At 45.2% G+C, this 15190-nt stretch overlaps 1 protein-coding gene across 1 annotated transcript in view; it reads right to left on the bottom strand.

Moving 5' to 3' along the window:
* Positions 1-15190, bottom strand: part of SPATC1 (spermatogenesis and centriole associated 1) — a 28092-nt gene that overhangs the window by 2467 nt on the left and 10435 nt on the right. Inside the window, exons 2-4 of the mRNA XM_065903383.1 lie at positions 4535-5191; positions 3918-4430; positions 3670-3809 (exon numbers count right to left, since the gene is read on the bottom strand). Coding sequence (XP_065759455.1) covers positions 3670-3809; positions 3918-4430; positions 4535-5191 — 1310 coding nt within the window. The remainder of the gene's footprint in view (positions 1-3669; positions 3810-3917; positions 4431-4534; positions 5192-15190) is intronic.

The following is a 15190-nucleotide window of genomic DNA, read 5'->3' as shown; positions in this document are numbered from 1 at the left end:
ACCTCCCAGAGCTTGCTCAAACTCATGTCCATCAAGTCAAGGATGCCATCCAACCAGCTCATCCCCTGTCGTCCCCTTCTGCCTTCGATCTTTCCCAGCATCAGGGTCTTTTCCAATGAGTCTGTTCTTTGAGTCAGGTGGCCAAAGTATTGGAGTTTCAGCTTCAGCATCAGTCCTTCCAGTGAGTATTCAGGACTGATTTCCTTTAGGATTGACTGGTTTGACCTCCTTGCTGTCCAAGGGACTCTCAAGAGTCTTCTCCAACACCATAGTTCAAAAGCATCAATTCTTTGGCACCCAGCCTTCTTTATGGTCCAACTCTCACATCCATACACGACTACTGGAAAAACCATAGCTTTGATTATTTGCAAATTTGTCAGCAAAGTGTCTCTACTTGTTAATATGCTGTCTTGGTTGGTCATAGCTTTTCTTCCAAGGAGCAAACATCTTTTAATTTCATGGCTGCAGTCACCATCTTCCATGACTTTGGAGCCCAAGAAAATAAAGTCTGTCACTGTTTCCATTGTTTCCCCATCTATTTGCCATGAAGTGATGGGACCAGATGCCATGATCCACGTTTTTTGAGTGTTGAGTTTTAAGCCAGCTTTGAGCAAGCTCCAGGAGTTGGTGATGGACAGGGAAGCCTGGCATGCTGCACTCCATGGGGGTCCCAAAGAGTTGGACACAACTAAGTGACTAAATTGAAGCCAGCTTTTTCACTCTCCTCTTTCACTTTCATCAGAAAGCTCTCTAGTTCCTCTTTGCTTTCTGCCACAAGGGTAGTATCATCTGCATATCTGAGGTTATTGATATTTCTCCCAGCAATCTTGCTTCCAGCTTGTGCTTCATCCAGCCCGGCATTTCGCATGATGTATTCTGCACATAAGTTAAATAAGCAGGATGACAGTATATAGCCTTGATGTACTCCTTTCCCAATTTGGATCCAGTCCATTGTTCCATGTCCAGTTCTAACTGTTGCTTCTTGACCTGAGTACAGATTTCTCAGGAGGCAGGTAAGGTGGACTGGTATTCCCATCTCTTGAAGAATTTTCCACAGTTTGTTGTGATCCACAGAGTCAAAGGCTTTAGCCTAGTCAATGAAGCAGAAATAGATGTTTTTCTGGAATTCTCTTGCTTTTTCTATGATCTGATGGATGTTGGCAATTTGATCTCTGGTTCCTCTGCCTTTTCTAAATCCAGCTTGAACATCTGGAAGTTTTTGGTTCATGAGCTGTTGAAGCTGGCTTGGAGAATTTTAGCACTACCTTGCTAGCATGTGAGATGAGTACAATTGTGTGGTAGTTTGAGCATTCTTTGGCATTGCCTTTCTTTGGGATTGGAATGGCAAACTGACCTGTTCCAGTCCTGTGGCCACTACTGAGTTTTCCAAATTTGCTGGCATATTGAGTGCAGCACCTTCACAGCATCATCTTACAGTATTTTAAATAGCTTAGCTGGAATTCTGTCACCTCCACAAGCTTTGTTCATGGTGATGCTTCCTAAGGCACACTTGAGTTTGCACTCCAGGATGTCTGGCTCCAGGTGAGTGATCACACCATTGTGGTTATCTGAGTCACGAAGATCTTATTGACACAGTTCTTCTGTGTATTCTTGCCACCTTTTCTTACTATCTTCTGCTTCTGTTAGGTCCATACAGTTTCTATTTTTTATTGAGCCCATCTTTGCATGAAATGTTCCCTTGGTATCTCTAATTTTCTTGGAGAGATCTTGTCTTTTCCATTCTATTTTCCTCTATTTCTTTGTATTGATCACTGAAGAAGGATTTCTCATCTCTCCTTGCTATTCTCTCAAACTCTGCATTCAGATGGGTATGTCTTTCCTTTTCTCCTTTGCTTTTTGCTTCTTTTCTCAGCTATTTGTAAGGCCTCCTCAGAACCATTTTGCCCTTTTGCATTTTGTTTTTCTTGAGGCTGGTGTTGATCACTGCCTCCTGTACAGTGTTACGAACCTCCGTCCATAGTTGTTCAGGCACTCTGTCTATCAGATCTAATCCTTTGAATCTGTTTGTCACTTTTACTGTATAATCGTAAGGGATTTGATTTAGGTCATACCTGAATGGTCTAGTGGTTTTCCCTACTTTCTTCAATTTAAGTCTGCATTTTAGCTCCCAAGACAGGTCAAGGGTCGTCAAAGCGGACGTTAGCAACGTGGGCCTTGCTGACTCCAGCAGCACAGGGATTCCAGCAGGGTAGAGATGGGAAATGTCCCCAGCTCAACCCGGAAACCAATGAGAACCTGAACATTTGAGCTAGAATTTTCTTGGAACTCGACAGACCCTGAAATTCATATTGAAGAGCGAAGGGCCAAGAGGAGCTACCACAGTCTGGAAGAAGGATGCCCAGGCTCCCTCTGCAGCCAGATTAGGACATCGGCTTGTGGCAGGGCTGGAAGGAAGGACCTGGAGCCCACACACGTGAACTGGAAGAGGGGACTGAGGCGGAGCTGGCAGCTCCAGCCTTAAACAAGACTTGGAAAGCACAGATAAAGGAAAAGGCAGATAATTCTGGCCACGGTAAAACTAAAAACCTAAAAGGACACCTTAACAAACGGAGAAGGTAAGTGCGACCCGGGGAACCGATGAGTCCACGTTAACCGAACGTCATTTCTGCCCACTCAGACTCAGGCCCGCCGCCCATCCGCGGAGGAGGACGGCCTGAGAGGAAGGGGCACAGAAGGCTCAGTCTCCGCGGATGAATGCTGAGAGGCAGAGGCTGCCACGCCCACCCCACCCCGCCCTCCTGCCCCCTACTCCTGTGCGCGCACCGCGCAGCCCCCACCCGCTGGGCCAGTCCAGTTCAGAAAGGGCGAGCCTTCGCTCATTCTGGGGGGCAGGGCCCCGACGTGTCCGGCCCACGCCCCGCACCCCCAGGCTCCCATTCGTCAGCGCCTAGTACACGGTGGCGGCAAGAAGCGCCCAGGTGCGTTTGGGAAGCACCGTCCTCTGCGTCCCTCGGGGGCTCAGTGGACGGCAGGCTGGGAATGCACTGAAATTAGCCCAGCCTTAAAACTGGGCTTCCTTGGTGACTCAGACGGAAGGCGTCTGCCTGCTTTCCCGGGAGACCCGGGTTCGATCTTGGGTCGGGAAGATCCTCTGGAGAAGAAAATGGCAACCCACTCCAGTACTCTTGCCTGGAAAATCCCATGGATGGAGGAGCTACAATTCATGGGATCGCAAAGAGTCGGACACAACTGAGCGACTTCACTTCAGTTAATGGCCACCAGGCCGCCAGCTGCTCAGAGGCTCTGAAACTGGCTTCCCCGGTGTCCACCCGTGAACCTTCAGGACTCAGACCTGGCGGGGAAGAAGGCTATGGCCTCAGCTCTGCCAGACTGGGGATGGGCCCTTGGGATCAGGGCTCGGAGGTCCAGAGGCCACGGCAGTGAGAAAGCCGGGAGCACACATCTGACCCTGCGGGGGCCCTCCCTGCTTTGCCCTCTGGGAAGGCCTCCTGTGGGGCTGGAACACAGGCCCCTGTGGCCTGGCGCCCTGGACACCTGCTGGCCACTGGACTGAGCATTGGGCTTCCTGCATCCCTGGACGCCCTCAGATTCTGCTGTGCTCTACTTGGCTAGCCCCCAGAAACCCGTGGAGAGCCAGCAAGCTTCCCATCCTTGCAGTGGTGGGCAGTGGGGATGGGCAGGACACACCTGGATGATCTTCTCCGGAATGTTGGAGACTGTGAAGCCATACAGCCTCACACGCTCGGGGAAGATGCTGGACAGGATCCTGCGGTCCAGCTGGAAGGCGATCTCCCCCACCAGCCTCTCCCAGGCCAGCTGTTTTGATTCTGGGGACAATAGGGGTGGACAGAGTGGTCAGTGGCTGTGGCCAGCAGCCCAGGGGGTGCCTCGGAGGTCTCCATGGGCAGTGGAGGGGTCCCCAACCTCGCGCTGACCTCGAGAGCTGTCGGGGAACTTGCTGCTCTTGCGGTGGGCTAGCTTCTGCTCCATCTCCAGGACGCTTTTCCGAGACTGCTCTGGGCCACGTGGACCACGGGTGTCGGTGACTGAAGCCGGGGAGGACGAAGTTTGCGGTGGAGAGCAGGGGTTGCGTGGAGGGGAGTGGGGGGTGGGCGAGGGCCGGGATGGGGAGTGGTGCGTCCGGGCAGAGGGGCGCGGCGTGCGTGAGGGGGTGTAGCTGGTGGTCACTGGGGGGGTGGGGGTGGGGGCAGAGGTGAGGTTGGCGATGTTGGAGGCAGGCGAGACAGGGACAAAGGCAGGGACCACTTGTCCCTGGGGGCCGCCAGGCTGTGTCTGGGCATCTGAGGTGCCATAGGAGAAGGCTGTCATGGGGCCCGGAGTGCCCAGGGCACCAACAGGGGTGGAGGTCTGGATGGGCGCACCCACAAATGTCATGCCGAGGGGCCCCGGCTCCTGGGTTGGCTGGGGATGCTCAGTGGAGAGTGGGACTAGTGATGTGCAGGAGGGGCAGAAAGGAGAGGAGGCAGATTAGAGCCAGGCAGGACCAGGGACTGGCCTGACAGGGCCCACCCCCTGTCCCCACATCTGTTACCTTTGGAGGTGGCAGTAGGTCCCCCGCCAGCCAACGGGTGGGGTCCCGGGGGATATCCTCGGAGCGACTCTGCCAGCCGCACCCGTGGGGCCTCTGACAGCACCAGATTGTTCATGGGGTTGGCCACAACGTTCTGAGAGACACCTAGAGGGGCGGCCGTGGAGGTGAGCAAGGGGCTGCTCAGGGAGAGGACCCCCGAGCCCGTCACAGGGGGCATCAGGGGGCTGTTCTGAGACACAGCTAGGGGGCTTGCCAGGGGGCTTCCTGGAGTCAGGGAGTTGGTGGAGGGCAGGCCTAGGGAGCTGGCCGGTGTGCCCCCTGGGGGCACTGCCACGGGGCCCGCCAAGGGGCTGCTGGGTGTCAGGGAGCCGGTGGATGGCAGGCCCAGGGAGTTGGTTGGTGTGCCCACTTGGGGCACTACCAGGGGGCTGGCCAGGTGGCTGCTCAGGAGGCTGGTGAGTGGGCTGCTCTGGGAGATGGGCCCCGGGCTGGGCAGCAGCGTGTTGAGAGGGCCTGCCAGGGGGCTCACGATGGGGCCTGCCACGGGGCTGGGCTGCGGGCTGTTTAGCACGTCGGCCAGGGGTGCCAGAGCCACAATCCCCACTTCTTCCAGGACAGGTTCGTTTGCTGCTGCCGGGGACGGGGGCAGGAAGACACCTGGGGGACACAGAGAAAGCACTGAGACGCCAGGCTCTCTCCCACTGTGGCAGGGCCTGGACCACGAGGCCCATCTGCCTCTGACAAGCTGACCAACTTTCTGAGCCTCCCCTCTAGGCGGATCCCACACGAGGGTCTGGCTCCTCATCTCTGTCCTCTGAGGGCACCTGCTTCCTCCCAGGATCACCTCCCTAAATTCCTGCCCCCTCTGCCAGGACCTTCCACGCTACCTGCCCCTCAGACGGGCCACTGCCCTGAGCTGCTGACTCCTCACTGAAGAGGGGACGGTCTGAACACACAGGTGGCCAAGTTGACCCCTCTGTGCCCTGGTGGGGAGAGGTGGGCCCGGGCCTCCTGACTACTCTCCTAAGGACAGCTGAAGCTCACAACATGAGGGACCCTCAGGGGGCTGGAGCTTGAAGTGGCTGGAGCCCAGGGTGTGCCTGGCCCCTGCCTACCTGTCACAGGGGATGCGGGTGCAGGAGGGCCTGCTGCACCCACCCCTGCATGTGGTCTGGGGGCCTGTTTGCCCTTGGTTCCTGAGGAGACTGCCCCGGAATGGTCAAGTGACCGCTGTTTGCAAGGGAAGTCTCCTAGGGAGGGTATAGGAAAGGTTTCTGTAAGTGTGCAGTTTGATGGAAGCTTCCACATTATAAAAATAAAAGCAGAACATGCTTATTATGGGTAAAGAATGGAGATACAGAAAAGTCAAAAGGCTATGAAAACCACTGGTTGACCTGTCACCCCGCAGTGCGTCATATTGTAAAGCTCTGTGTGCATGGCCTTGAAGACGTTCTCCAGGTGGTTATACTGGTCGGGGGCTGGCAGGCCCCTCTGTAAGGAGCTGTGAAGACCTTCTCTGTGTGTCTGTGTGGGTCAGGGGCTGGAAGAACCCTCAGTGAGGAGCTGTCTACAGACCCCAGCCTTCCTGGCCACTCTGGCTGCAGCTTCTCAGCTCTGTCATCGCTGCTTGAAAGCAGCCACAGACAACATGGAAACAAATGGATGTGGGTGCGTGGCAGCAAAAATTCATGAACGCTAATATTTGAATTTCATGGACTTCTATGTGAAATAGTCCTCTCCTTTGATTTTTCTCTCAGCCATTTAAAAAAGGTGAAGCCAGTTGTTCCTGGCTCCCAGGCCACGCACACGTGTGCAGTGACTGTATGTCCCTGTGTCCTTATGTGCCCCGCCTCTGGGAGATGCTCCGTCCAGCTGTGTCATTCTTGGAAAACAGTGCTTACTGTGGCCACGGTGGTTTCCATCTTGTGTACATGCCATTATTTATTGAGCCGATTTCAGTTGGGGGATTCTATTGATTCCAGTTTTCCCAGCGACAAAAATGCTATGATATAAATCTTTGTTATTTTTACCCCCTGAAAACAGACATTTTACAGGTTCTCAATGCACACTGCCAAACCTCTCTGCCTTATGACCCCTTAGAACATCTGATGTTCCCTTAGAAGTCCTGGGCATGGCACATTGCTGCTACACTGCCAGGACGTCCCGTCAAATATTTTAAGTTTTGTTATTTTTTCCAAACAAATAAAACTTCAGAATCAACCAGTCTTTGATGATTTCTTGTTTTGACTTTTTAGAATTTTTGCTTTAGAATTGAGGAGACGGTAAAGCTTGTAGCCCAAAGGGAAGAGCCCACGGGGAGGAAGTGTGTAAGGGACTGGGCAGCGGTGGGGCAGAGGTGATAGGGCATGGAGACCCGAGCTGAGTGTCCGTCCTCCTCGGCCTGTCTCCTCTTCCAGGAGCCTAGGGTCTGGATGACTCAGGCAGCATCTCCAGGACTTGGGAGAGAAGACAGTCTCCGCACGGTTGGTCCTCATGGTCTTTGAGACCATCTCACTGATGCCCCCACCACACCCTTGCCTCTGTCTTTGTGTTGGCTGGTCCCCTTGCAATCCGCCTGCAATGCGGGAGACCTGGGTTTGATTCCTGGGTTGGGAAGATCCTCTGGAGAAGGGAATATCTACCCAATCCAGTATTCTGGCCTGGAGAATTCCATGGACTGTATAGTCCATGGAGTCTCAAAGAGTTGGACCCAATTGAGCAACTTTCACTCACTCATTTCTGCCTGGACTGCTCTTCCTGTGTGCATGGTTGGTCCTGCACTGCTACTCATCCCTCACGTGAGACCTTCTCAGGGAAGTCTTCCATCCAGAATTGCCAGGTTCCTTCAGGCCACCTGCTTCTTCCCCTCTCCTGGATGACTTCCTTCTTGGCACTTATCTTGCTCTAAGACACTGCATCGACTTACTGGTTTGTCCTGGTTCACTCAATTAGCATGGAAGCTCCATGAAGGCAGGACTTTGTCTGTGTGCTGCTGTTTCTCTGTGCCTGGAACAGTGCTTGGGCCACAGGAAGTGTTCAATAAATAGGAAAAATATGATTATATATGAGCACAGATGAGACATGAGATTTAAAAAAAGGTCAGTCTAGAAAGTGAGAGAATGGAAAAATATATTTCATGCAAATGGGAAGCTAAAGAAAGCTGGAGTAGCAATCCTCATATCAGGAAAAATAGACCTTAAAATAAAGAAGATTACAAGAGATAAGGAAGGACACGACATAATGATCAAGGGATCAGTGCAAGAGAAAGACATAACAATTTTAAATAACTATGTACCCAACATAGGAGTGCCTCAATACATAAGACAAACACTAACAGACATAAAAGGAGAAACGGACAGTAACACAAGAAGAGTAGGAGACTTTAACACCCCACTCTCACCAATGGACAGATCATCAAAACATAAAACTAACAAGGAAACACAAGCCTTAAATGATACATTAGATGCAATGGGTCTCATTGATAGCTTTAGGACATTCCATCCAAATGCAGAAGAATACACCTTCTTCTCAAGTGCACATGAAACATTCTCCAGGATAGACCACATCTTAGGGTCACAAATCCAGCCTCAGTAAATTTAAGAAAATTGAAATCATATTAAGCATCTTCCCCAACCACAAGGCTATGAGACTAGGTATCAATTACAAGAAAAAAAAAAAAACTGTAAGAAACACAAACATGATTCATATCAATGTATGACAAAACCCACTGGAAAAAAAAAAAAAGAAACACAAACACATGGAGATTAAACAACACGTTTCTAAACAACCAACAGGTTACTGAAGAAATCAAAAGGGAAATCAAAAAATTTCTAGAAACAAATGACAATGAAAACACAACTCAAAACCTGTGGGATGCAGCAAAAGCAGTTCTAAGAGGGAAGTTTATAGCAATACAATCCTACCTCAAGAAACAAGAAAAACATTGAATAGACATCATAACTTTACACCTAAAACGACTGGAAAAAGAAGAACAAACTGCCTCCAAATTAGTAGAAGGACAGAAATCATAAAGATACAAGCAGAAATAAATGAAAAAGAAATGAAGGAAAAAATAGTAAAGATAAAACTAAAAGCTAGTTCTTTGAGAAGATAAACAAAAGTGACAAACCTTTAGCCAGACTTATCAAGAAAAAAAGAGAGAAGAATCAAATCAGCAAAATTAAAAATGAAAAAGGGGAGGTTACAAAAGGCAGTGCAGAAATAAAAGGATTTTAAGAGGCTATTATGAACAACCATATGGCAATAAACTGGATAACATGGAAGAAATGGACAAATTCTTAGAAAAGTTCAATCTTTCAAGACTGAACCAGGAAGAAATAGAAATTATGAACAACCCAATTAAAAGCACTGAAATTGAAGCCATGATAAAAAATCTCCCCCAAAACAAAAGCCCAGGACCAGATGGCTTCACAGGAGAATTCTGTCAAACATTTAGAGAAGAGCTAATGCCTATCTTTCTAAAACTGTTTCAAAAAATTGCAGAGGAAGGGACACTTCCAAACTCATTTTACGAGGCCACCACAACCCTGATACCAAAACCAGGCAAAGACAACACATAAAAAAGAAAACTACAGGCCAAAATCACTGATGAATATAGAGGCAAAAATCCTCAACTAACTTCTAGCAAACAGAATTCAGCAACACATCAAAAAGCTCATACAGCATGATCAGGTTGGGTTTATTCCAGGAATGCAAGGATTCTTCAATATACACAAATCAATCAATGTGATACATCATATTAACAAATTGAAAGATAAAATTCATATGATAATCTCAATAGATGCAGAAGAAGCCTTTGATAAAATTCAGCACCCATTTGTGATTAAAACTCTTCAAAAATGGGCATAGAAAGAATTTACTTCAACATAGTAAAGGCCATATGTGATAAGCCTACAGCAAACATTATTCTCAATGGTGAAAAACTGAAAGTATTCCCCCTAAGATCAGGAACAAGACAAGAGTGTCCACTTTCACCACTATTATTCAACATAGCTTTGGAAGTCCTAGCTACACCAATCAGATAAGAACAAGAAATAAAAGGAATCCAGATTGGAAAAGAAGATGTAAAGCTCTTACTGTTTGCAGATGACATGATACTGTACAGAGAAAATCCTGAAGATAGTATCAGAAAATTACTAGAGCTAATCAGTGAATTTGGCAAAGTTGCAGGATACAAAAGCAATTCATAGAAATCACTGGCATTTCTATATACTAACAATGAAAAATCAGAAAGAGAAATTAAGTAATCAATCTCATTCACCATTGCAACAAAAATAATTCAATTTCTAGGAATAAACTTACCTAAGGAAACAAAAGAACTGTACATAGAAAATTATAAGACACTGATGAAAGAAATCAAAGATGACATAAACAGATGGAGAGATATTCCATGTTTCTGGGTAGGAAGAATCAATATTGTGAAAATGACTATTCTACAAATTCAATGTGATCCCTGTCAAATTACCAATGTCATTTTTCACAGAACTAGAACAAAAAATTTCACAATTCATATGGAAACACAAAAGACCCCAAATAGCTAAAGCAGTCTTGAGAAAGAAGAATGGAGCTGGAGGAATCAACCTTCCTGACTTCAGATTATACTACAAAGTTACAGTCATCAAGACAGTATGGTACTGGCACAAAAACAGAAATATAGACCAGTGGAACAAGATAGAAAGCCCAGAAATAAACCCATGCACTTATGGATACCTTATTTTTGACAAAAGAAGCAAGACAGCCTCTTCAATAAATGGTGCTGGGAAAACTGGACAGCTACATGCAAAATAATGAAATTAGAACACTTCCTAACACCATACACAAAGACAAACTCACAGTGGATTAAAGACTTAAATGTAAGACCAGAAACTACAAAATTCTTAGAGGAAACATAGGCAGAACACCCGATGACATAAATCAAAGCAAGATCCTCTATGACCCACCTCCTAGAGTAATGGAAACGAAAACAAAAGTAAACATGTGAGACTTGATTAAACTTAAAAGGTTTTGCACAGCAAAGGAAACTATAAGCAAAATCAAAAGATAACCCTCAGAATGGAAGAAAATAATAGCAAATGAAACAACTGACAAAGGATAAATTTCCAAAATATACAAGCAGCTCATACAACTCAATGTCAGAAAAACAAACAACCCAATAAAAAAGTGGAAAGAATACCTAAACAGACATTTCTCTAAAGAAGACATACAGATGGTTAACAAACACATGAAAAGATGCTCAACATCGCTCATTACTAGAGAAATGCAAATCAAAACTACAATCAAAACAAAACTACAATGAGATATCACCTCACACTGGTCAGAATGGCCATCCTCAAAAAGTCTACAAGAAATAAATGCTGGAGAGGGTGTGGAGAAAACGGAAGGCTCTTGCACTGTTGGTGGGAATGTAAATTGATACAGCCACTATGGAAGATGGTAAGGAGATTCCTTAAAAAAACTAGGAATGAAACCACTATATGACCCAGCAATCCCACTCCTAGGTATATACCCTGAGGAAACCAAAACTGAAAAAGACACATGTATCCCATTGTTCACTGCAGCACTATTTACAATAGCTAGAACATGGAAGCAACCTAGATGTCCCTCGACAGATGAATGGATAAAGGAGTTGTGGTACATATACACAATGGAATATTATCCAGCCATTAAAAGGAACACATTTGAGTCAGTTCTGATGAGGTGGATGAACCTAGAACCTATTATACAGAGTGAAGTGAGTCAGAAAGAGAAAGATAAATATTGTATTCTAACACATATATATAGAATCTAGAAGAATGGTACTGAAGAACTTATTTACAGGGCAGCAGTGAGAAACAGACATAGAGAATAAACTTATGGGCATGGGGAGAGGCGAGGAGAGGATGAGATGTATGGAAAGAGTAACATGGAAACTTACATTATCATACATAAAATAGCCAACGGGAATTTGCCATACGGCTCGGGAAACTCAACAGGGGCTCTGTTGAGGGAGATGGGAGGGAGGTTCAAAAGGGAGGGAATCTATGTATACCGATGGCTGATTCATGTTGAGGTTTGACAGAAAACAACAAAATTCTGTGAAGCAATTATCCTTCAATAAAAAAATTGAAAAGGAAAAAAAAGGGTCAGTCTAGAAATTGTCCACAGAATGACCCTATAAACTGTGACCCCTGTGACAGCCTTTTGAGATCCCAAACTCTATCAGTTAACAGGTAACCAGCTGAAGGAGTTGTGTGGTCCTTAGAATACAGAGTGCAGGATTCATCGGCGGGTCTACAAAAATCAATTGTATTTCCATATACTAACAATGAATAATCCAGAAGGAAAATTAAGACAATAGCATCAAAAAGAGTAAAATATTTGGGAATAAATTTAACAAAAGATATGCAAAACTTTTGCTTTGAAAACTATAAACATTATTGATAGAGATGAAAGAAACTCTAAATAAATGGAAAATATCCTGTGTTTATGGATTGGAAGACTTAATATTGTGAAGATAGCCTATACTCCCCTAATTGATTTACAGATTCAATGAACTCCCTATCAGAGCAATAAAAGAAACAATAAGTTGGATTTCATCAAAATTAAAAGCTTTTGTGTTTCAAAGCACACTATCAAGAAACTGAAAAGACAAAATGGGAGAAAATATTTCCAAATCATTTATTTGATAAGGGACTTATATCCAGATTATATAAAGAAATCTTACAACTCAAAAATAAAAACCAAATAGTCCAATTTAAAAATGGACCAAAGATCTGAACAGGAATTTCTCAAGGATGATATAAAAATGGCCAATAAATACATGAAAAGTTGCTCAACGTGATTAGCCATCAGGGAACTGCAAATTAACATCAGAATGATATATCCCCTCAAACCCACTGAGATGGCCAGAATAAAAAACTCAGAGAATAAGTATTGGCAGGATGTAGAGGAATAGAGATGCTCCTACATTGCTGGTGGCTTATGTAAACTCACGCCGCTCCACTGGAAAACAACCTGGCAGTTCCTCAAAGAGTTAAACATAGAGTTATAAAGGATACAGCAAATTCACACCTGGATATATAGTCAAGAGAGATGGAAACATATATGTATATAAAAACTTGTACATGAAGGCTTACAGCATCATTATTCATAATAGCCAAAAGGAGGAAACAAAAGTCCATGAACTGATGAATGGATAAATGAATGTGGTACATCCATTAATGGAATATTATTCATCCATAAAAACAACCTCCCCCATCTCCCACCTAGAAGTACTGATTCATGCTACAACATGGATAAACGTTGAAAACATTATTCTAAATGAAAGGAGCCAGCCATAAAAGCCACTTATATATGAATCCACTTATATGGAATGTCCAGAACAAACAAATCCATAATAGCAGAGAGTAAATTAGTGGTTGCTTAGAGCTGAGGAGGATTGAGTGGTAGGAATGTGATTGCTAAAGGATTTCTTTTTGGGGTGATGAAAGAGTTCTAAAACTGATTATGGTGGTGTTTGTACATATCTGTGCATATATCAAGAAATATTAAATTGTACACTTTAAATGGGTGAATTGTATGGTATGTATGTGAATTATATCTTTTGTTTGTTTGTTTATTGGCCTTGTCTTGTGGCATGAGGAATCTTAGTTCCCTGACCAGGGACTGAACCTGTGCCCCCTGCATTGGAAACGCAACGTCTTAACCATTGGACCGCCAAGGAAGTCCCATGAATTATATCTTAGTAAAATTGTTATTAAGAGATACCTGAAGTAACAGGCAAATTTGGCCTTGGAGTACAAAATGAAGCAGGGCAAAGGCTAACAGAGTTTTGCCAAGAGAACACACTGGTCATAGCAAACACCTTCTTCCAACAACACAAGAGATGACTCTACACATGGACATCAGACGGTCAATACTGAAATCAGATTGATTATGTTCTTTGCAGCCAAAGATGGAGAAGCTCTATACAGTCAGCAAAAACAAGACCGGGAGCTGACTGTGGCTCAGATCATGAATTCCTTATTGCCAATTCAGACTCAAATTGAAGAAAGTAGGGAAAACCCACTAGACCATTCAGGTATGACGTAAATTAAATCCCTTATGATTATACAGTAGAAGTGAGAAATAGATTCAAGGGATTAGATCTGACAGACAGAGTGCCTGAAGAACTATGGACAGAGATTCGTGACATTGTATAGGAGGCAGTGATCAAGACCATGCTCAAGAAAAAGAAAGGCAAAATGCTTGTCTGAGGAGGCCTTACAAATAGCTGAGAAAAGAAGAGAAGTGAAAGGCAAAGAAGAAAAGGAAAGATATACCCATCTGAACGCAGAGTTCCAAAGAATAGCAGGGAGAGATGAGGAACCCTTTTCTAGTGATCAATGCAAAGAAATAGAGGAAAACAATATAATGGAAAAAACTAGAGATCTCCAAGAAAATTAGAGATACCAAGGGAACGGTTCATGCAAAGATGGGCACAATAAAGGACAGAAATGGTATGGACCTGACAGAAGCAGAAGATATTAAGAAGAGGTGGCGAGAATACACAGAAGAACCATACAAAAAGGATCTTCATGACCCAGATAAACACGATGGTGTGATCACTCACCTAGAGCCAGACATCCTGGAATGCAAAGTCAAGCGGGCCTTAGGAAGCATTACCATGAACAAAGCTAGTGGAGGTGACAGAATTTCATTTGAGTTATTTCAAGCTCTAAAAGATGATGCTGTGAAAGGGCTGCACTCAATATGCCAGCAAATTTGGAAAACTCAGCAGTGGCTACAAGACTGGAAAAGCTCAGTTTCCATTCCAATCCCAAAGAAAGACAATGCCAAAGAATGTTCAAACTACTGCACAACTGCAGTCATCTCACACGCTAGTAAATAATGCTCAAAATTCTCCAAGCGAGGCTTCAACAATACATGAACCAAGAATTTACAGATGTTCAAGCTGGATTTAGAAAAGGCAGAGGAACCAGAGATCAAATTGCCAACATCTCTTGGATCATAGAAAAAGCAAGAGAGTTCCAGAAAACCATTTACGTCTGCTTCATTGACTATGCCAAAGCCTTTGACTGTGTGGATTATAACAAACTGTGGAACATTCTTTTTTTTTTTGGAACATTCTTAAAGAGAGGGGAATACCAGACCACCTTATCTGCCTCTTGAAACTTCTGTATGCAAGCCAGGATGCAACAATTAGAACTGGACATGGAACAACAGACTTGCTCCAAATTGGGAAAGGAGTACATCAGGGATGTATATTGTCACCCTGCTTATTTAACTTATATGCAGAGTGAGTGAGTGAGTGAAAGTTGCTCAGTTGTGTCAGGCTCTTTGTGACCCCATGGACTATGCAGTCCATGGAATTCTCCAGGCCAGAATACTGAAGTGGGTAGCCTTTCCCTTCTCCAGGGGATCTTCCCAACCCAGTGATCAAACCCAGGTTTCCCAAATTGCAGGTGGATTCTTTACCAGCTGAGCCACAGGGAAGCCCTATATGCAGAGTACATCATTTGAAATGCCTGGCTAGATGAAGCACAAACTAGAATCAAGATTGCTGGGAGAAGTATCAAAAACCTCATATTTGCAAATGACAGCACCCTTATGGCAGAAAGTGAAGAGGAACTGAAGAGACTCTTGAAGAAAGTGAAA

Source organism: Muntiacus reevesi, chromosome 12 (genome assembly GCF_963930625.1).
Source record: "Muntiacus reevesi chromosome 12, mMunRee1.1, whole genome shotgun sequence".
Lineage (NCBI taxonomy): Eukaryota > Metazoa > Chordata > Mammalia > Artiodactyla > Cervidae > Muntiacus > Muntiacus reevesi.
This window is presented reverse-complemented; position numbering and strand designations above follow the sequence as displayed.